Source organism: Lonchura striata, chromosome 5 (genome assembly GCF_050655825.1).
Source record: "Lonchura striata isolate lonStrDom1 chromosome 5, ASM5065582v1, whole genome shotgun sequence".
NCBI classification, from domain to species: domain Eukaryota; kingdom Metazoa; phylum Chordata; class Aves; order Passeriformes; family Estrildidae; genus Lonchura; species Lonchura striata.
This window is the reverse complement of record NC_140707.1, coordinates 71,307,347-71,330,766: the sequence shown is the minus strand read 5'-3', so window position 1 is coordinate 71,330,766 and position 23,420 is coordinate 71,307,347. Positions and strand designations below refer to the sequence as shown.

General features: G+C 44.7%; 1 protein-coding gene across 3 annotated transcripts in view; it reads right to left on the bottom strand.

Annotated features, from left to right (window-relative positions):
- DDHD1 (DDHD domain containing 1) overlaps nt 1–23,136 on the bottom strand; it is a 64,865-nt gene extending 41,729 nt beyond the window's left edge. The window contains exons 1-3 of one of the 3 annotated variants that reach the window (XM_085581029.1): nt 22,431–23,136; nt 9,530–9,703; nt 4,997–5,098 (exon numbers count right to left, since the gene is read on the bottom strand). In XM_085581029.1, the coding sequence (XP_085437155.1) occupies nt 4,997–5,098; nt 9,530–9,703; nt 22,431–23,094 (940 nt within the window). In that variant the 5' untranslated portion in view covers nt 23,095–23,136. The remainder of the gene's footprint in view (nt 1–4,996; nt 5,099–9,529; nt 9,704–22,430) is intronic. The other 2 variants (XM_077783884.2, XM_077783885.2) reach the window with 2 other exon arrangements.
- Between the last annotated feature and the right edge of the window lie 284 nt (nt 23,137–23,420).

Sequence of the window (23,420 nt, the reverse complement as noted above, 5' to 3'; positions counted from 1 at the left end):
ATTTCTTAATTGGACAGTTTACCCTTAAAAGGCCTTTCAGAGAGAGAGATGGGGCTCCATTTTTAGTTTGTTGAAGTGCTGCAGAACTCAGGGTTTGTAAGACTGTCACAGAGATAAGAACTAACAAACATCTGAGTCCCAACAAGGAATTCCATCTCACACATTTAATCCCAACCCTGGAGAAAAAAAGAAGATAAACCTCAACAGGGCCTCGAGGGGCTTCAGGAGAGGAACTGGGGGCAAGGGATGGAGGGACAGGACCCAGGAAATGGCTTTTAACTGGAAAGGAGTAGGTTCAGGTTGGATTGGGAAGGAATTCTTCCCTTGGAGGGTGGCAGGCCCTGGCACAGAGTGCCCAGAGCAGCTGTGGCTGCCCCTGGATCCCTGGGATCCCCAAGGCCAAGTTGGATGGGGCTTGGAGCAACCTGGGATGGTGGAAGGTGGAACTGGATGAGCTTTGAGGCCCCTTCCAAACCAAACCATTCTGGGATTCCAGGCAATATTCAGCACTATTTCTCTGCATATTTAGCAGCACTTTCAAAAACAACCTTAAAAATTTGGTCTGCAATTAAAAAAAACACCACCTGAAAGTGGCAGTGACCCTGTCCCTTGCCTGCAGGGTGCCTCCTCTGAGCTTTGCTGTTCATGTACACGTCACATTCAAGCTCAAATAAATTTCTTACAGCACCTGGACTATGAGCTCTTCCTTTCTACACAGAAACAGAACAAAACAAAACAAAAAAAATTCATGTGTTGGTCCTTGCTTCCCAATTTTCCTTTAGCCACAAAATATCAGGACTTTTTTAGGTAAGTGGCAGGATCCAGAAGAGGCTTTCCAGAAAATTTAAATTTTGCCAGTGAGCTAATACATTTTGCAATTTTATTTTACATATTTACATTTCATTTCTATTCTCTCACTAAGTTTTGCTTACCAACACATTCCCTGCTTTGCTTTGGAGCATTTTTTGCCTCTTTTTTAACCAAAAAATATCTTTGGTAATATTTTTGTCTTTACTTTTTAATTTCTATAAACTCTGTGATGTCTGTTCATCCTCAAAGCCTGAATGTGATGCCCACAAACATTTTTGCCTCAGGCTGGATGGGGCTTGGAGCAACCTGGACTAGCGGGAGGTGTCCCTGCCCATGGCAGGAGGCTGGAATGAGATGAGCTTTAAGCTCCCTTCCAACCTAAATATTTCTGGGATTTGACTCTGTGATTATTTGACAGTGAAGAGATTGTTAAAACCCTTGAGAGTTCAACCAAAAGCAGCTTCTGCTGCTGACAGCCCCAGCGGTGTTCATAGTGAGACAGGGGAACATAAAAATGTGTCATTGGGGAGGATTTGACAGCAGTCTGAAAAGAAACATCCTAAAAAAAAATTTAAAAAAAAATAAAATTCGAACTGTGCTTTGCAGGCATCACAGACTGGGTTTGAAATGGAGCTTGAGGGAGGGCAAGTGATGTTTCCTGAGGGTGAGGAGAGGATTGACACTGCCTGTGCAGAAGAACTGTCCTGTGAAGCTCCAGAGGGGCTCAGAGTGGCAGCTCAGGGTGTCCCAGGTGCCAGGGAGCCACCAGGGCGTGTCACAGGCAGGCACAGAATTGAGATGAGGCAGCAGGACAGGGGAAATCTCCTCTTGTTCATTCCTCTGCTTGCTGCATCCTCCAGGGACACAAATTCCACACCTGAGGGGTCTCTGCAGGGCACCAGGCTGCCCAGGACATCTCTGCCACAAATCCTCAGAAATCTCTCTCTCTGATGGAATCTGTGGGGTTTAGATGATTCTGAGATTGTACAAAGTTTTTGTCTTTGAGCCTTGGAGCTAAAGAAGAAGTTGAAAATCTTCTGTGTTGGATTTTAAGGTTGTTTATTCTGTTTATCTCTCACATGTTCTGCTGCCCTGCCCAGCTCTGTCCTGCAGGGCAGCGTGTGGGGCTCTGCCCTCAGTGGGATGTTACAAACACTAAATACTAGAAATTATGTGTGCTATATTTACAATAACGTGCCAATATCTACCACCTACATTGAACAATGTGTCTTTAGTTTAAACCAATAGAAAAATGCTAATACTACAGTAAAACATGGAAGACATGAAGAAGGAAAAGGGCAGGACACACCCAATTTCCTCTATTTTGTCTCTTTTGAACCCCTTATCTAGAATCCTAAAATTTTACTTTTGCACCCGTGCCACACTTAATTATTACTGATATCAAACCCTCAGAGCTGGTAATTGATCCTGTAAGATTGAAAACTCTTTTCCATGGCCAGAGATCACAGCCAGTGTCTCTGGGGGCTCTGTCCAGGGGGGTTCCTGACCCCTGCCAGGGTCCCAGACCTGCCAGGGCAGCCAGAGGGAAGCTCTGGATTCCCAAACCTCTGGACTTGACTTCTTGTGGATTTATTCCCACAGACCTCCATCTGTAGGAGCATCTTCCCCAGATGCAGAAAAGCCCTGCAGAAAAGCCCAGCACACTTTTCTGGAGGAGAGAAGGCTCTGGGGAGAGCTTGCAGCAGCCTCCAAGAATGTGGAGGGGATTTTAAAAGGGGGGGGAGCAATTTTTACACAGGGAGATAGAGAGAGGATAAAAGGAAGGGTTTTAAACTAAAGGAAGAGAAATTTAGATTAGATTTAAGGAAGAAATTCCTTGCTCAGAGTGGTGATGCCCTGAGGGTGCCCAGAGCAGCTGTGGCTGCCCCTGGATCCCTGGAAGTGCCCAAGGCCAGGCTGGACATTGGGATTTGGAGCAGCCTGGGATAGTGGAAGGTGTGGAATGAGATGGGATTTAAGATCCCATCCAACCCAAGCCCTTCTGGGTTTTAAAATCCCATCCAGCCCAAGCCCTTCTGGGATTTTAGTTAGGGATTAAAGGCCAAGTGCTTGGAGATGAGGCCAAATTTTGGGTTCTTTTGTAGCCAGAACTTAAAACTGGAACATTCAAGGAATACCAACCAAGACAATGTGAGTACATGGAAAGCTCAGCTCTGCTGGAAGATGGGATCAAGAAAGGATTTCCTTCAACTGAATAAATCAATGGTTACTATCACACAAACCTCCAGTTTCACCAAGACAGATGAACACAGAGGGGAAAAAAAAATCCCCCTAAAAAGTTGAAATCTGAAAAATGAATCACAAAACACAGAACAGATATTCCTAAAGCCTTGCAGGTCCTGATCTCAATGAGGTTTTTGACTCAAGGAGTCAAAGAAATGGAGAATAAGTGAGGAGCAGAAGCCCTGCACTGTGTTTGGCTCATGGCAGGGATGTGCCCATGGAAAAATCCTCCCAGCCCGAGGAGCTGAGACCTCCTGGGGCCAACTGCTCACAATTAAACACCTTTTTTAGCTAAATACCTGCTTCTCTACTTGATGCTTTCATCCACCTGCCAAGAGCAAAGCACAGGGTGGATCTTTTCTCCCCAGAGTTTGATGGTGCTCAAGTCAAAATCAATCCAGGGAAAAGCATCTTTGAAGTGCTCAGGGCTGCCACTGCCTCCAAGGACAAAGGAACTCTCATTCCAGCCAGGATAAAAAACCAGAGGAGGGACACAAACTGTCTCAAAACCTCTCCTGCCTTTTTTTTTTCCCCATCTAAGATTTTTAAATGAATCTGTCTTGCAAGCAGCAGGTGCCACACAAAAGCCTGACACATGGTACAGGGAGCTGAGAGCATAATTTGGCTGGTTTTTTCCCTTCTGAAATGAATCTCAGGCTCTGGTACATAAACCTGTAGATTTAAAAACCTTTTCTTATTTATTATTTTTTTAAAGGGCCATTAAAAAGGCCATTGCTCTTAATTAAAAATGTCTCACATTGCTGTCATTTTTACACTGCACTTCTCTACTTCTCAATTCATCACTGTCACTATTTGTCACACAACCACCTAATTTCAATTTTTTTTTTTTTAATTTGAGCACATTCATTACCACAACTAAGCATGATTTGAGGGGGAAAAAAAACGCACAGCATAATTTCAAAATTTCAGTTTACAGAAGAAAAGGCAGAAGTCCTTTCTTATTGCTCGAGTTACACTGATTCACCTTTAACAGACTCAGGTTCTTGTGTGAGAAAAGGCAGGGAAAAATTTACAACAAAACATTTTGATTTCAGGCATTTTCCATTTGGACCTGATCACATAAAAAATAATTAAAGGAAGTGAAAAGGCAAACATCATGCACGTCAAAAATAAATTCTCAAGAGTTCACAACATCCCCAGGAGCTACAAGAATACAAGATATGACAACTCCAAACCTACTACATGCATTTACATTTTAAATTAAAGGTTTTAGAAGTCAGTGAAAGTTTAATCACTCCTGGCTTTAATGGTGGCAGAGAGAGCCCAGTGACAAGAACTTTGGAGCTTTCTGCAATCATTCATGGCTCCTGTAAGATCTCCCCCCACTTTCTGAAATAAATTTGCCCAGCATCAGCTGCTGCAAAGGTCAGGGCTGTTTTCTGCAACTCAGCAGCCTTTAGCTGTATTCCACACAACTTCCCCTTTTACAGCCCATGGCCAGGGACTCATTTCACCCCAAAGCTGCAGCAAAAAATGAATTATAACATAAAATTAAAGATTATTATTCAAAAGAAGGCAGCAAATAAAACTTTATCTGGGAAGAACCCTCTGTTCCTTCTCTGACAGAATTAATCTCATACCAGGCCTGCTGCAATCCTATTTTATTTTTTTTTTTTTTGAAGAGTGCAAGAAACAAATGTTCAGAGTTTTCATCAGCCACAAACAATTCTAATAGGAATTACTGCATGACACAACGAGCACCTACTTCTCTCTAGGACTCACAACACTTCTACTTTTCCTCTAAGCTTTAGGAAGCTTTTTCCTTCCCCTTGGAAGGAAATGGCATGGATACAGCTCAAAAAACTGAAGCATGTAAATCTAACATTTAACTGAGACAAGCAAACTGGAATTTAAAGCTTCCTAAGCCAGGAGCACTACAAAAAAAAAATTAAAAAAAAAAAGAAATCTCCAATTACTGTACCTTGGGAGTGCTTTCGCTTAAGACATGCAGCATCTGATTTCTCCTTATATCCTCTCCATTTGAACAAAGAAGGGAGGGAGAAGGGAGGGAGGTAGTAGAGAACTAAAAGTAAAAACACTGAGCTTCAAAGTAAAATTTTTAAAAGGGGTGTCATTATCTTTTCTCATTAGTATCACCATTTATAGGAAAAAAAAAAGAAAGAAGTCACATTTTCTAGAAAGAGCTAAAAATGTATGTATATTAAAAAAAACCCGAAAGATTTTGTAGCAGAAGTGTCAGGTCCAAAACTCAATTTTTTCACTGACCCTTCCTAAATTTACACTAAAAACCTCAATTTTAAGCACAGCTGTTTTTTTTTTTTCCCCAAATAGTATAAGAGGATGGTTAAAAGTTAGATTAGACAAAATCTTCTGCTTTTGCCTTGTTCTGCCAGGCCCCAGGACTCAGCACTCCCTGCTCCAGCAAAGTGAGTGACATTCCACACTTGTGTCACCTGCCACAGTTATCCCAACAGCTCTCAGTAGAAGTGCAAATTAAATGTATTTAGTGCTGCACATCACTTCTCTGGGAGGGGGAGGAAAATCGGGCTCAGAGCTACAGCACTTGGGATTTCACAGAATAATTTAATCTACAATATTGTACTGTTTTTTTTTTTACTTCCCTCAGGAAGAATCAGCACGGGAAACTCAAGGAAAATAAAAGAAAAATTGCTTTTCATGGTGAGGGTGGTAAAATACTGATCAGGCTGCTGGTGGAGTCTGTTGTTGGAGATACTGAAAATCCCACAGGAAACATCCTGAGCAACCTGCTCTCATCAGAGCAGGGAGGTTGGATTTGAGCATCCCCAGAGATCCCTCCCGACCTGGACAAGTCTCCAATTCTATGAACAGAGGTTTCCCATCTAAAGGTTAACTTAGCTGTGCCAAAAATCTATATGAATTTTTTATACAGTGAGAAAATTCTATCTGAAAGCTAAGACAAAAAAAAAAACCCCCCAGCTCTTCCAAATGCAATTTTTAGAGGTTTTGTGGCCTTGACCACACGCTGAAATTCTGTAAGAAAAAAAACCCAATGAGTTCTGCTGTCTCAAAATCAATGCATCGAAATACTAATTCCAACTGACAGGGTTTTTGATTTCTGTATGTCTATCATGGAATCACAGACTTGATCCCAGGGTATTTTTTGGCAGAGGGACTGCTGGGGTTCATCTGCTCCGATCCTCTTCACAGATCAGGATCAACTCCAAAGTCAGATCCAATTTCAGGTTTGAATCAGGTTGCTTGGCTGATTTCCAGCTGAATTTTGAGCATCTCTCTGTGCAAATACAGAGAACTGTATCTGTTCCTATGGTGCCTTTCTATCACATAAATAAAGCTTTCAGCTCCACCCCATCATCACTAAATGAATACACCTGAAACAGGGCGTGGAGCAATGGATGATAGGAACTTAACAGGTTTTATTTTATCTCACAGCAGCCTGGATATGCCAGAAATCTCTGGAAAATGCTGCTCCTTTGGTGGGCTACTTCAGATAGGTGCTGAACTCATTGTCTGCCTAACTATGAAGAAAAAGCAGTTTCTAAATCTCCTGCCATTCTGTAAATTTTTAGTTTATTCACTGCTACAAAGGTGTCCCTCTCCAGGCCCTGGAAGAAGCTCTGAGCTCTCCCTGGAGCTTCTCCTGTCCAGGGGAGCATCCCCAGCTCTCCCAGCCTGGCTCCAGAGCTGGACACAGAATTCCAGAGGATTTTTGGCAGAGCAGAGGGAGACAACCCCCTCCCTCCTGCTGGCCAAGCTCCTTTTCCTCAAAAACAGCCCAATTTCTGCATCCTGCCGTTAAAATAACAATTTTTCTGATGCACTGAAGGGGATCAGGCACCAAGAGGAGTCACTGGCATCAGGCATCATAAACCAAGCTCATTTTGCAAGGCACAAATTCAACGCTTTGTGAGGATGAAAATCAAAATGCAAACTACAGTTTGCTCGGCAAAGGAGTGATCTCCAGGCTGCCCCATGGAAAACAGAGCTTGGGGAATCATTCCCTGCCATCTGTGCTTTCTGTTCCCTTCTGCTTTTAAAGCTCCTTGTGCTCCCCAAAAAAAAACCACTACAAACTTTTATTTGTAAAGAATAACATAACCAAATGCCAGCATGGGCATTATGTTATTTTTAGGCTGCAGGTTGGAGACCCTCCTCCTGAATAATTCTGCACTTTCAGAGGAAGGTTTGCTTGGATTAAGAGTTTAATAATGGGCCATTTATCCCTCCTATCACCAACAAAAGCCCTGCATGAAGCCTGGTTATTTCCTTGTTAACATGCTGCAATCCAGGATTAATCAATTAACCAGAATTAATAAATTTAACAAAAATAATAGAATTAATAAATTTAATCACTGGAGTAATTCTTGGTACAAGGGGGCTGCTACAGCACCTTGTATTAATTTTGCTGAGGAATCAGAGGACATGGCCAGTTTTTCATCCCTCTCAATGTTTTATCATGGCACTGGGAAGAATCACTCTGCTTCCCACTGGGTATTTACAGATTTAGCTCAACTTTCACTGATCATAAGTAACAGGTACCTGTAAACCTTGATGGCACCAAAAACTCCTTCACACAGGATGCAATTACAACAAAATGGAGCATTTAAGAAATTTATAAACTGAATTCAGCCAATTTTGTTTACTTCACCAGCAATAATGCAAGTTGCAGAGCTCCTCCCAGTGCCACTGCAGATGGCATTTGTGGATGCCAGAGGATCCAAGAGGATTGAGAGACAAATCAGAATGGCAAAACCACTTTTCACACACTGTCAGTTGTAATTGTCCTGCAACTCTCCTATTATTACCAAAAGACCCTGCTGAAACCTACTGGTGACTTGACATATATAACATTGAAGTGATGCCATACATAACTTGGGTTTGTTTTTTTTTTTGTGTGTGTGTGTGTGGGGGGGGGGGGGTTGGTTTTTTTTGTCTTGGTTTTTGTTTGTTTTGTTGTGGTTTTGTTTTTGCCTTTTTTCTTTTCTGACTTAGGTTTTAGAAAAGGCACTGGTCCCTGAATTTGGAGTTTCTTTTTCTGATCTTTTATATTTTCATAAATATCAGTGGTTGTATCTTTGTCATCACTCTCCCCAGTGATCCAACATCAAACCTGAAAATTTCTGTTCCACAGTTCAAACTTTCTCTGAAAAAATCCCAACCCTGATCTCTCTTATTTACTCTATCAGGAGAATCCAAGTACCACTGCAGCCTTCCTTCAAAAAATTAAACTACCAAAGGCTGGGAGCACTCAGGAACCACAAAGATTTGCTTTTCATGTAAAAAACCCATAAATCCCTGCCACTAACAACCCTGAGCTCTGTGTCTCTGGGACAATAAATCAGAAATAGAGGTGGAAGTGTCTTCCACAAGGATGTTTGCACAGGCACAGTGCTGTGGCTCAGGGCTCACACCACTCCATGCAGCTTTTGGACAGAGCTGCTGAAGCAGAAGATTGTTCTGCAGGAGAAAAAATATTTTAAAGTAGCACAAATAAGGGAAAAAAAATATTCATAAAGTCCTCACAAGTTTTAAAGGGGCATTAGAAACTCTGAAAAAACGCCCTAAATAAACAAATGACACTTTGGTTTTCCTTACAGTGATTGCAGAATTACCCTGAGTCTTGCTGTGCTTCCAATTTATGAACAAGGTTTTTTCACTGGTGTGGCTGAGCAGCTCACACACAACTCACGGCCAAAACACAGCCATTCCTACACTGTGTAACTGCTTTGCCCAAAAAAAAATAAGCTCCACTTCAAAAATAAAGTAATAAATTTCTTTGTAAGGAACAACACAACTAAATCCTTACTGAAATATCTTAAGGGCCCTTGTGGTTTGTAGATTGTTCACAAGCAAGAGACAGCCAGAAGTGTGAAGGGCAAAAATACTGAATTTTTGCTGTGCAATACCTGCTCTGAGCAACCAATTAAACTGTGTGCATTAAATAATAGATCAGTAATTTCAGTAATTTAAAAAATGTTCCATGCAGCAGACCAAGATTCTCAGCAACACCACCTGAGCATCCTCAGCCTGCTCATTAAAATGTAAGGGCTTCCCCAACAGAATGCGTGCCCAAGATTTACTGCAGCTGAAAACTAATAAATCCAGCCTGAATAAAACCAGAAAATGGAATGTGATTTGTAAAAATCATCCTACTCCCTTTAGGGCAGAATTTGGGATGCTGGCCAGAGAGCTATCAGCCAGCTTGCCTTTGGACACTGACTCCTCTTGTCCCATCAAGAGATTTTAGTTTGAAAAGAGATTTCAAGCACATTTAAAAGACACTAAACACAATGGGAACAAGAAGTTTCTGTCATTTTTACAGCATCCCCCAAAGGTGCTGCAGCAGGAAACCCTGCACTGGAAAATGGGAGAACAAACTGATGTCCCCCAATTTACAGAATGAAAAACCAAAGCAGATCACATTCTTACTTAGGAAAAGCAGACCCCAAGTGTCTAAAAAGGAAATATATTATAGTGATCTAAACAATCTTACCCTCCTTCCCATCAACAGGTTTGGATATTTCCATATCAAAGCTCTCCTGCAGCTGCTGGCCTTTGAAGCAGTTGAGATGCTCCTGCTCTATTAAATTACTTTCCTCCTCTTCCAGAGGTTGCCAAGTCCCATCAATAAACCACTGTCCACGCATTACAGGGATCTTTTCCGTCTCTAAAAAAATAAAGATACAAAAAGAAGAGGGTTTTTAAACGCAACAAATCACCAACTGAGAGCAGGAAACGTAGTGGAACCTGCAAACCTGAGCTACTGAGATTTCCCAGCTGTGTGTGAGGATGTGAGGGGTGGACAGAAAAACAGAATTCCAGAATGGGTTGGGTTGGAGGAGACCTTAAAATGCATCCAGTGCCACCCCTGCCATGGCAGGGACACCTCCCACTGTCCCAGTTTACTCCAAGCCCTGTCCAACCTGGCCTTGGACACTTCCAGGCATTTCCAACACCACAAATTACACATCAATTAGCATAAATGGTGGTATTTAAACATGGAAGTTGTTTTATTTTTTTAATTAAAATCAGTGGTTTACTGAAGGCTGGTTTTGGTTATTGCTGTTCTCATTTCAGTTTCAGTTCTCCAAATGAGGAAAGTGGAGGCTCAGCATTTGCTGTGCATGTGACAAAAGAGAAATCTCTTAAAAAAATATAACTTGGTGCTTATTTATATCAAACTGTGCTTAATTGTTGCCCACACTAACTACAGGGAGCACAAATTCCTCTCTTTTACCCAGGACAGTGACATTCATTGTAACTCAGCTTTGAATTTCTGCTCCTACATCTGGAAAATCAAGGAGAAATTCAGTGTGTGCCTGTGCCCCACAAGCCTCAAAGGTCCCAAATCCAGGTTTTTATGGGATTGGCACAGATTTGGGTCTGCTGAGAGCATGGAGAGGTGGGACCAGTGACCTCCAGTGCATATATATATATATATATATATATATATATATATATATATATATATATTTAAAAATTTATTTTAAAAAATATATACACACATATATATAAACACATATATTTATACATACATATATATACATTTATACACATATATATACATTTATACATACACATATATATATATTTATATATGTATGTATGTATAGACTGACTCAGCCAAAACCAAATATCCTGTGTGTGTTATACTGACCACAAAGACTTAGCTCCACAAAGCAAATAAGAACTCAACCACAAAAAAAGGCTGAAAAAAAAAAAAGAGATGAGGGAAAAAAAAAAATATAGGCTTCACTGCTACAAGATCTGCTCTGACCTGGAACAGGGTAGGAAAAAAACTGGTAAGGACAAATTGGAAAAGAAACAATCGATGCAGTAAATGTGCAGTAAATGAAATTCAGGTGGAGATGAAACATGAAACAATAGAATTAACAGATTGCAGAGTCCCTGAGCACAGGAGGGATCTCTCTGATGTGCCAGCAGAGCTGGGTGAGCTGACCCAGCCCTGGGCACTGATTTTTGGTCTGGTCCCAACGTTCTGTGAGCACAAGCTCAGCTCCCAAAAACTGGTTCTGCACTGCCCTCCACTACTCCAGCCACACCACGAGGGCTGCCTGTGCCCAAAAACCATTTCCACACCAGCTGCTGGCAGCTGAGAACTGCAAAAAACTCCATAATTTACCCAGAACCTCCAAACTCCTCTGAAATTTTTCACCCCTCAGACCACTGAATGCACAAAGGCAGGAAAACAAAAGGAAAACCACCTCGAAATAATCTCCCCGTGGGCCAAGTAACACTCCAAAGGTGCCAAAATGAATTTGGAAAGCTTTGCTGTACCAGATTTACAGGAAAGCATCGTTTCCACAGCCTTTGCAGGGGCACCCCTGTGGCAGGAGGAGGGCAGAGCTGGGGGATGGCACCTTGGCACACCTGGCAAGGAAAGGAAAACTCAACTCCTAAAAAGCTGTTCCAGGTAGGAGCCAATCCTGGTCTGCTGAATTCCTGCTGCTGGGGGGGGTTCATGGTCCATCAGTGTGAAAAAAGAGGTTGGGGTGGTCTAAGAGAGTAGTTTGTGCTGTGGAAATTAATTGTTGAAAATATCAGAAAAAACCAAAGTTCTGAGTGGCTGTAAAATGCACAAGTCAGCAGCGCCTGTGAGTCGCACAGAAAATTCAATATTTCATGAAAATTCAATATTTAATGAAAATTTAGATTAACTTTGGAGTCTCCAGCCCATCAATGGAGGGTGAAAGATGAATATTCAGCTTTCATTAACTGAAAGTTAACCACACCAGCCTCTTTCCTAAACCTTTGCTGTATTCCCAGACATTTTACACCTGTCAGAAATCCACATTTTTCAGTACACACAGATCCAGCCAGGCTGTCCTCCCAAACAAAGCTCTGTCTGTAGGAAGAAATGAAATGTGAGGGGAAATAAAAGCACCCATTGTGGCTGCAGCACTGACAGGGCTGGGTCAGATGTTAATCCTCACTGGGAAAATCTGTGAGCAATTCCTGAATTCTTGACTAAGCAGTCTGATGAGGCTCCATTCACTGAATCCACAGGCAGAGATATGGTTTTTAAAAAAAAAATAATCATATGAATACTATTTTGCACTCCAAATTAAGTGAACATAAGACACCCCTTTTCCCGTTTTAAAGGGCTTCAAGTTTTTCACATGAGAATTTCCACCTACAGATATCTAAAATTCTAATTGTCAAGTATTAAAATAAATATTTGCAGGCTCTTTTTGCCTGAAACTTTCCCAGAGTGGTTCTTTGCAAAAGCAGCCCATAGCACTCAATAGCAGCTCTCAAACATAACTCGAGCCCTTCCCAGAAAGGCTCAGCCAGGAAAAACTGTTTGAAATGAGGAAAATTTTCACATAAAATCACTACAGAAGAGTTGAGTTTGGGAATAAATTAATAAATCTGGCTTTGGAAAGGGTGTTCATATGCAAATATAAATTATTTTCCGATCCAGAGACAATTATGGAGGTTTGAAAAACAGAGTGAGGAAGTTCTGTTTTCCAGCTCTGTGGAATTTTTGGGGAGGACCAAGAAATTGCCTTTTTTTTTTTTTCTTTTTTCTATTCTCTCCTTTAAACAGTTGTACACCCTCAGAGCAGCCAAACCAGCCTGAACCACAAACTGCTTTTATTTCCCATCACAAGCTGGGAGACCTTGAAGCTCCTCCAGTGCCTCGAGGGGCTCCAGGAGAGCTGGAGAGGGACTGGGGACAAGGGATGGAGGGACAGGACCCAGGGAATGGCTTTAACCTAAAAGAGAAGAGATTAGGAGGGAATATTAGGGAGAAATTAGGATGGTGAGCCCCTGGCACAGGTGCCCAGAGCAGCTGTGGCTGCCCCTGGATCTCTGGAAATGCCCAAGACCAGGCTGGACAGGGTTTGGAGCCATCTGGAATGGTGGAAGGTGTCTCTGCCCATGGCAGGGGTGGAACTGGATGGGATTTAAGGTCCTTTCCAACCCAAACCATCCCATGGCTCTCTGACAACCTCCAATTCTTTGACAACTTGTTGAGAGATCGAACTAGAAACACGTTTCAAACTAGAGCCTTGCAAGAAGAGCAGATATTTGAGAGAATTAGAGCTGTGAAAGATGCATTGTAGTAGGACCACGTGGGATAGAAATACAGGTGATTGGTGTTAGAAGTAGTAACAACACTGTGTAGCAGAAGCTAATAGGCTGCAAAACATTTATAAAGTATTGTAACCAAGAAATAAATTACCTTTTGATAAAGCAGCATTAAGCTTCACATCTCTTGTGTCTCGCTATTCATCAAGACTGACAATGGAATAAATTATTTTAAAACACCTCTCAGTTACCCCATCCCTGTAAAAGCTGAGAAAACCACCAACAACCAAATTTCTACAGGCCACCAGCTCCAAAAGCAAGTGAGATTTCAGTCAAGGAAGACAGGGAAGTGCATGAGTGGTAATTCCATGGAATACTCTGGATGGGTTGGGGAAATAATTTCACACAAGAGATTTTTCAGTCAAATCTGTGACTGTGGGAAAGAGGTTCCCAACCACAGTTCCTCTGTTTAATCCTGCACGGGAGCTGCCACTGGAAAACTCCCAGGTTTAGTCCAGAAGACTTAATGCAAACTTATGACAGTAAAGAGCATTAAAAAGTGATGAACCAGAACTGCCATTTCAGTACCTAATTTCAGCAATTTTTTTTAGCACTCACTTATCCATCTTCAACAAATTCATTCATGTCTTGCATACTCAGATATTTCAGAAAGCTTTAACTACATTCTTTCAGTTACTTTTGTTTTATGGAAGAGTTAAAGGCACTGGAATGACATAATGTTGTAATTTAATTTATTTTTTGTGAATACAGAATTCCAAACCTGTAACATGAAGTGTTATTTATCCTTACCCCTACAATCTCAATCCCTAGGAAAGGATTTGCCTTGATTTCTTTACTGCTTTAAGTCTTGCACCACATAATCTGCAGCTGGCAGTGCTTCAAACTGAAAGATATCAACATATTTGACTGGTTATACTCTTCCATGGTTTATTTATAAAAGAATTTCTAAATAAATCTGAATGGTGGAGATTAAAAGTAGATGAAAACCACTTAATTTTAATTAGTCACACATATTTTACCACTTTTAGAGGAAATCAGTTTAAGAGATTTACTCTGCAACAAAGGATTTATTTATTTTTGCACAAATGGGTCTTTTTTTTCTCCCTGAAAATCCGAAGAATAAAAGAATACAAGTGGTGTAATTAATGGTGTGATAAGAACATGAGTGATTTGCATTATGATAATCCCCAAAATCCTCTGAGTAACGAGAATTATGTTAAAATAAAAACTGTAGGCAATATATAAACTACTGCATGTGTGTGTAGTGTATGTGTATAACCCAGCTACTCCTCCTTCATGCAGATCTTTACAACTCTGTGATCACATCTAATAGAAATTGGAATAAAAAACTGGTTAACCCATCACAACAAAGTCTTAACTGCACAGAATTTGCCTTAATTTCCTTTCTAAAACACCAATTCCATCATTCATTTCCTGCCACCACACCACAGGACAGGGCACAGCCTTAAATTGCAATTTTTGCACAGCTCAGAGGAGCTTTTTTCACCTGCCTTGATTCAGGAGCAGGAAACTGTGAAAAAACTGAGATAACACAGAGATAAGAACTCACTGCTGGCCAAGTCCTGGCACTCTGCAGCCACCAGTCCCAAGACACTGATGATGATTTACCCACAAATGAGATCTAAAAGGTTCATAGAATATTCAGAGGCTCAGAAATTGAAATTAAAGCTGGTGCTTCGCTCAAATTGACCATTCTCAGCTCTCCAAGCCCAAAGCCAAGAAGTTAAGCAAGAAACACAAGCTTATAAAACACTACCAGGTCGAGATGTTTTTCAGTGCAGTAATTTCAGATTCATGCTTTTTGGTGTTGTAACATTTCCTTAAATTTGATTCCTTCTTGCTACAGTGGCAAACAATTTGCAGCATGTGAGAATAACATCTGCACAAGCTGAAGGCAATTTTGAGGCTGCAAATGTGACATCTAAACCTGAAAGTTAGTTAAACAATGAAGTGCTCAAACATTTACCAAGGACCTGGCCTGAAACACTTCCAGGGATGGGGCAACCACACCCCTCTGGACAACCTATGGCAGTGCCTATCTATATAAATACAAATAAATAAATGTATAAAAATACATTCCAGAATAACATCAAGGGTGCTGTTAGAGAATTTTTAAAAAATTGTTATCCATTCCTATTTTATCAAGAGTAAAATGATGTTCTGGGTATATTTCTCTCAGGAACTTTAGGGATAGGACAAGGAGATATGAGTTCAAACTGAAAGAACTGGAATTTTAGTTTAGATATGTGGAAGAAATTCTTGTCTGTGAGGATGGTGATGTTGTACTAAAACAGCCCCAAACTAAAATTGCATTATTTCATGTTTGCTACCTAACATAACACACACTTTTTTCTTAAAAAAAAAAAAGAAAAAGCTTAACTTTGCACACCTTTCTAGCTCTCCTTCAGTTTATTTCGGAACACAGCAGGTGACTGACTCTTAAATCAATGGAACCACTTGTTTGATCCCAGCCTGGTGACCTCCCTTTGTTTAAGGTGTGACCTGTCCTGCTCCTCCAAAAGGGAAATTCCTGCAGAGGAGCTCAAGGGTGAAGCCTCAGAAAGCTTCAGAGGGACACAGAGCCTGTGACTGAGCTGCAGAGAGATTTCACTCACAGAGCAGTAAAAATCATCATTTTGCTGGTTCATCCAGTAACTCCCAGTTGCTTCATTGAAGCAATTTATAAATTCCAGGTGCAAGTTATATTTGAGTTTTCAATCCCACTGGCACAGGTGGGATTTTCCTTCCAGAGCAGCTCAACCTGTGAGCCTCAGTGTTTGCTCCACTGCTGAATCCCAGAGGCAGAAATAGATGTTTTTTTCCTCTGCTGCAAACATCAGAATTGCCTCTGATTTAGTAAGACTGCCTGAAGTATTCCAGCAACAGCCTGAAAGTGTTTTTCCCTGAACTGTTTTTAATCCATTGACACTATGAATGGAGCAATCAGGAATGAAAGGCTGCTCGTGGGGCTGGTTCCAGTCAAACACAGAAGGGATCCCCACAAAAAGTGATGAATGTGCTCCAAGTCACCAATGCTGTAAATCATCCTAAAACACAGAATCACAAAATGGTTTGGGTTGGGAGGGAAATTCAAGATCATTTTGTTCCACCCCTGCCATGGCAGGGACACCTTCCACCATCCCAGGTGGCTCCAAGCCCTGTCCAACCTGGCCTGGGACATTTCCAGGGATCCAGGGGCAGCCACAGCTTCTCTGGGAATTCCAGCCCAGCCAAGAATTCCCAATTCCCAATCTCCCATCCATCCCTGCCCTCTGGCAGTGGGAGCCATTCCCTGTGTCCTGTCCCTCCATCCCTTGTCCCCAGTTCCTCTCCAGCTCTCCAAGGGGCTCTGAGCTCTCCCTGGAGCTTCTCCTCTCCAGGTGAGCATTCCCAGCTCTCCCAGCCTGGCTCCAGAACATAAGTTTTAATCCTTAAATCAGGAAGAATTTGCCTGATTTAAGGTAACAGTTTAATTTCCATATCCACAATTGCTCTTTCCACCGTCCTGATCCTGATGGCCCAAGCCAAAATCCTAAAAGCTCACTTTACAGGCCGTGTCAAGCAGGAAAAACTTATCAAAAAAAACAAAAAACCCTTGGACTGTCAAAATGGGCCGCACTTTTAAACTTAGAATTGTATTTTTATTGAATTCTTATCCATTAAAGCATTTCACTAAACTTCAATCCTAGTGCTCTGAAGCACTTCCACCACTGGCATTTGCTGCTGGAACCACTCAGTTTGTCCTTTAGCAGCTCTTTTCCCCCTCAGGGAGACCTGTATTTTTTAAAAACCACAAAAGAACAATTCCTGTGCCACATGACCAACACGTGAGCACCTCCCAAAAGTGAGTGTGTGCCCAGCCCATCCCCAAAAAGCCCCAAAATCCCACTCGGAGTGCTCTCCTGGAAACCCTGCTGTGCTCCCCAGCTCCACCAGCACAGACCAACAGGTTCCTGCAGTATCTTCCAAAATAAAGAACAAGATTGTCTCAGTGCACACCTCAGACCTGCCACTAATGAACAAGGTGGCAGCAAAGGTTATTGTGCCCATGGATGGCTTCAACTCCTCCCTTCCCCACCACAGGGATTCTTTTTCTGTGCTCTCCTCTCCAATTCACTTCCTTCTTCCATCTTCTCCAGGCAAGCTCCAGACTTCCCTACCCCTTCATCCCCATGTTTAAATTTTCTTTTTTTTTTTTTTTCTAACCCTGTAGGGTTTTCCCCTAAAACCAGTATGATTTCCACAGAAACCCAGAATGGTTTTGTTTGGGAGGGACCTTGAAGAACCCCCCCTGCCATGGCAGGGACACCTTCCACCATCCCAGGCTGCTCCAAGCCCATCCAGCCTGGCCTTGGGCACTTCCAGGGATCCAGGGGCAGCCCCAGCTTCTCTTGACAACACTTTTAGTTTCTTTTACTGTGAATTTCCCTGCCTGGGATCCCACTTGAACCTCATGCTCCCTAATCCTGCTATTTAAAACATTTATTATCCGTGCAGTTCCTCCTCTCCAGCCACTCACACAGATCACGTCACACCAGTGACCTTTTTTTTTTCTCTGGCCAACACCCACACCATTCCCTCACCCTCACTGTTTGCAACCTTACAGATCCTCTGAGACAACTGCTCCTGCTTCTTATTTTCATTTCTTGCTCTTTTGCAGATTTTCTTTTTTTTTTTTCCATCTAGGCCTTCTGCTCACTAAGTGGCACAGCTCTTACACATCCCTGTGCTCCTCCAAGAGCTGTGGACAAGGTGTTGGTGGTGCTTTCAGTGTTGTTTTTCCTAAAAGAGCATCACACACACAAAAATTCACCTGTCGCCCATCCTTAATTCAACTCTGTCACCTCCAAATTAAATCCCACCCTATTTCTTTGATCTCAACACTGTGTTCAAGCCTGAATGAAGTCAGAGCAGAACTCCTCATCCTTCTTATCCCACAAACATTTCCTGCTGCCACAGCTGCAGCAGAAAACACCCCTCTGACCCACAACTCGTAATCCAAATATTCCCTACATCTCTGCCTTCATCCTTGTGGACAAATCCAGCAGGAAAAGTGCTGGACCACATCAAAGGCCAAGCACAACTCTCCAAGCCATGCCCATCCTCAGCTACTCTGCTGTAGCTGAACCATCTGCTGGAGAATTATTTTGGTCCCATTTAAAGGGGAAAGACAACAGATTAATTTTGATTAAATATGCTTAAATAAAACATAAAAGCTGAGCTCAGAGAAGAAACTTACCCTCAGAGACATATCCCAAGTGCTGCCACCTCAACCCTGGCCTACTGAAAGCATCCCAAAATTCCCAAGCTCTCACTACTGAGAGGCCACCAAAAAAAGCCCTGACCACACACAGAAACAAATGTGATTTAATACACGGAACAGTGCAAATCTGAAAGTTATTTCACCTAGGTGTGTTGGTCACAGAGTCCCAGAGTGGTCTGGAAAGAACCTTCAAGCCCATTCCAGGCTTTTTGGTCAGGAAGGAATTGGCCAAAAACTGAGCTACAAGATGTTTTTGAAAGGAAGATACAGTGAAAACAGCACAAGGAAAGAACCCAGAAAGACTTTGAGTAGTGAAAGCAACATTTCATGTTTACAAAGTAAACTGTCAGTGTTTTATTTGGAAAAGAATTACACACCTGAAGATAAAAAAAAAGCCATAAAATAGTATTCAGGACTTCAGCCTTCAATCCAAAGGTCCTTTATATAAAGGAAATTATCAACCAACTTCAAAGGCTGCCCAGCACACCAAAACCAATATTCTAAATGTGCTGTAAAATGACTAAAAACACTGCTAAAAGCAGACTAAACCAAATGAAAGTCACAAACAATGATAAACTCTTGATTTCATTCCCTTAATTTTCATCTTGATCAAGAAGGCAGCTAACATGTTTTTTTAAAGCAGCCCAATTTCAGCCTGAGGAGAAAGATCTTAAGACCAAGTGGTCCACTCCGTATTCACAGGTATTTTCAGCTTAAAGACAGTAAAATATCTTTTATATCGATACATCTTCACTCAGGGATTTGTTCTAGTGAACAAATTTGTTTTTAAATAAAAAACCAGGCTTTTTACTTAACAGACTTCAGCAGCTGCTAGGCAGAAAAATAATATACATTACAAAACCAACCAACCAAAAAAAAAAAAAACCCAGCCTTACCAAACCTTTGTCTGGAAGTTGAATAATTTAAATTTAATTTAAATTAATACAGGCATCTTTACAAAGTACCCATGAAAAAAAAAAAGCCTGGAAAAAGCAAGTACCTGACAGATTTAAACAGAAGACCCTTGTATAAAATATCACACTTGTCATCTCCACAGAAAGCAAGAAACAGCCCTGCTCCAAATTACTGACTTATCTGAAAGCCCACATTAATAATTTTCATCCTCTTGAACCATCTTTGCTGGTTCTACAGGACTAATTAAATAAATCCCAGAGGTCACAAGGTAAAGATGAAATTCTCAGTAATTAATCTGCTCAAATTGTAACTCAGGCTGATATTCCTGATGTTACCGATGAATCCTGCAGTCAGCTTAAAATAAAACAAAAATAAAATATTCCTGCACATGCCAAGCTATAACCAACATTCCCCTGGCATTGTGATGCCCCAGGAATTGCCAGCTGAGGAACCAACTGCTCAGCGTGGTGGCTGTGTGAGAGCAGCCTCCCCTGGAGCCCAGCACACGCAGGAAAAAGGGCAAAATAACAAAGAGAAAAGCTTCTGACCTTTGCTCTGAGCTGAACCATGAATCAGCAAAACCAGCCAGTAGTTTCTGTACTCTTCAGCAGGCACCTCAGCACATTTTAAGGCAGTTGTACTCATCATACCTCATGCCTGTGTGGTCAGAGAGGAGGATTCTCCTGCCTCGCTCACAGCTGGCTTGACACGTCCATGTCAGGGCAGCAGCCACCCTTCGGATCCAGAATTACTGGACATGCTGCCAAATATATGGAATAATATGGGAATTATGGCTCCACCAAGGCCTTTAAAGGCACAGATAAGACTGAATCCTGGGATCTGGCCTTGCTGTTTGCTCGGATCTGGACGCAGCAGTCAGGAAGAATGGGAGAAAGGCACTCGTAGGGAACAGAGGGAAGGAAATGTGCAGTGAGGAAGTTAAACCAGAAGGCACCAGAAGCCCCTTGAAAGACCAAAAGTTGATCTCAGCCTTGCAAAGGACTGGGCCTGCTAATAAGAAAAGACTTGAGCACTCCCCTTAATCAGCTTTCTGAGGGCTAGAAATCATCCCTGTCATTAGTCTGCTCAGGCCCAGGAGTTTATTCCTCCCCTGCCTCTGGTGCTAACCTCTGGGAATCTCTCCTTCCCAGCACCAGAAATCGTCTCTGCACAGCCTGTGCTGCCCTCTGAAACATCTGCTCCTCGAGCTTAATGAGCCTGAATCAGCTTCCAAAATGGACAAGGCACGGTGTCAAGAAATTAAACCTTTAAGCTGCTGACGAGTGCAGCCTCCTGCTCCCATTACCAGGAGCAATCCTGCCTCACCTGACAGCTCTGCTCGCTCCTTCCCCTCTCTCCCCAGGCACAGTCACAGGGATGGCAGCAGTTTCCTCCTCCCCTGGGTGTCCTGCACCTTCTCTTCCCAAGAACCGTGTGGCAGCTGCACCCAGTGCCAACAGCAAGGGGCTTCAGCGTGGTGACAGGGAGAAGCAGCTCCAGTTTCTGCTCCAGAAGCTGTGCCCAGGCTCCTCTAGCTCAGAACTTGTGTGGGCTGAGACTTCTGCTCCCTCCCGGGGCTCAGTGTCTGTCTGCTGGGGTGATGGTTTGAAAGACAAATTGTCACACAAGTGAACTGTGCCACACAGTATTGTCATTTATGGACCTCCCTCCTGTAAAGAGGCTGACAAATAAAGAGGGAAAAGAACAGAAAGCCCTGGTTTGCATCTCTGAAACAGCTCTGCTGTTCCCCTGAGTCTCAAGATGAGAGAAACCTGCCTGCCCCTCTGCCAAGTCCATGCCAGGACATGCTCAGCTCCTCTGCAGCTCACTCTACTCCACGGCATCTCCCTTGTCCTTGAGGGAATGCAGTTGGAAAGTGAGTCCTCAGGAACAGCAGGTGAGCACAGCTTGTCACCATCAAGAAAATGGGGGTTCACTTGTCCAGCACGACCCCTGAGCCCTTCCCAGCAGGGAAAAAGTGCAGGGAGATGGGGACTTTGGCCCTCTTTCACCTCTGCTCCACAAGGTCTCCTGTCCCCCAGCAAAGGACACACAAATCCAAGGGGAAGGGTGGCACAGGGGGTGTATTCCCACCTCATTTTGGACTTGAGGGGGTGAAACAAATTTCCTTCTATTGGAAGGGTAGGAATTAAGGGCTATGCATGTATGAGATGCCTGTTGCAATTCCTCCAAGAGAAAGGAGGAGAAATGCCACTTCATGCCTACTCCCAGTGGGCAGGTGATGAGAAATGAAATAGAAAGCACAACATCATCATTTCCCCAGTGGAGAGGACACGGGTCACAAAGGGGAAGCCAGGGACAACCCTTGCTTCCATCATTCCTCACTGAAGATGAGGATCAAAGACATGTCTGTGGGGAGGAGGGAGTGAACAACTGATGTTTCTACTCTGCTCCTTCTGAAGGAAAGGTGTGCAGGAAGGGAATTGGGAGAGTGCAGAAGGCAAACACCCACCCTCACTCACCCTCAGCTTAGGAAAAGCAGAGCATAAGAAGGTTCTCTGCCAGCTTCCCTCCCGCTTTCTTCCACACACGCCAAGAAACGAGCAGATGCCCAGACCTCTCTTTTCCAAGTTTCTGGTGCCAGGTGTGCATGCCCCTGATCGTGTCCTTCATATTTGTGTGCACGGGAAGGTGAGAAGGGAAAAGATGCTCAATTCCTGTGCTGCTGGAGTTGGCTGATGTGCTCAGTACACCCTGAGACGGGAGTACCACTCATCCTCCCTATGGGAAGGGGGATTGCCCAGAGTCCCTTCTCCCAGCGATGCCCAAGTCTTTTCCCCTACAAGTGTCCCTGGCAGGGTGCGATGCCCAGCGCCGCATCCCCGAGCCTTGGAAGGGGAATGCCCACTCCCTCCTCGCCCAGGTGCGTGCTGGAGATGGGCACCGCGGGTCCTCTCTCCCTGGATAATTTGTCCTATACATGAGCACACCGGCAGCGAGCTCGGCCGGGGCACCAAAGCCACCGGGTGTCCCAGCGGTGTCCCCGCGGCGGGGTCACCCAGCGCAGGCTCCGCGCGCACGGGGGATGCCCAGCATCCCTCGTGGGGACCACGGGGCACCGCGGCCACCCTCCCCGCGCCGGCACGGCGGCACTCACGGTTCCAATAGACGGGGTAGCTCTCGGCGCTGGCCACATCCACCTCGTAGAGCCCGCTCCGCACGCACACCGGCTCCACGGCCGCCGGCTCCCCCGCGCCGCCGCCGCCGCCGCCCAGGGCGCGGAAGGCCAGCTCGATGCGCAGCGAGTCGTAGCCGATGAAGGGCTTCCAGGTCTTGCGGTCCTCGCGGTAGAACCAGCGCACCTCCTCGGCGCCCAGCTCCCGCACCACCTCATAGCGGGGCCGGCCGCCGCCCGGCCGCCGCCTCTCGGGCAGCGCGGTGGCCGCCAGCGAGAAGCCGCTGCCGCCGCTGTCGCTGCTGCCCTCGCCGCCCGTGCCCGTCGAGTACCGCAGCGACGCGCCGGACTCGGCCGAGTCCAAGTCTCCGGCGGCGGCCTCGTCGCTGAGGCTGCGCTGCCGCGGCGGCGCCGCCGGCTCGGGGTCGCCCTCGGAGGAGGAGGTGGAGAGCGCGGCGCGGAGCGGCTGCGGCCGGCGGGGCGGGCGGGCGCGGGCAGCCGCCTCCTCCTCCTCTTCCTCCGGCTCCGCCGCTTCCTCCTCCTCGCCGCGGCTCGGCCGCTCGTAGCCGCCGCCGCTGCCGTAGGCGCCGGCTTGGCCGGGCAGGTGCCGAGCGCCCTGCGGCGAGCCGGGCTCGGGGTAATCCATGCCGCAGCGCGCCCTGCCCGGCGGGGCCGCCCGGCCTCGCCCCGCCCGCCCCCGCGCCCGCCCCGCTCCGCCCCGGCCCGGCCGCGCCGCCGCAGCCGCCGCCGGCTCCGAGCGGGCGGGGCGGCGCCGCTCGTCACGCGCGGCGCGACGCGGGCGGGGGCGGAGCGGGGCGGGCGCGGAACGGCGCGGGGACACGGACAGCGGGGACAGGACAGAGGGGACAGGACACCGGGGACAGGACAGCGGGGACACGGACAGCGGGGACAGGACAGAGGGGACAGGACACCGGGGACAGCGGGGACAGGACAGAGGGGACAGGGACAGCG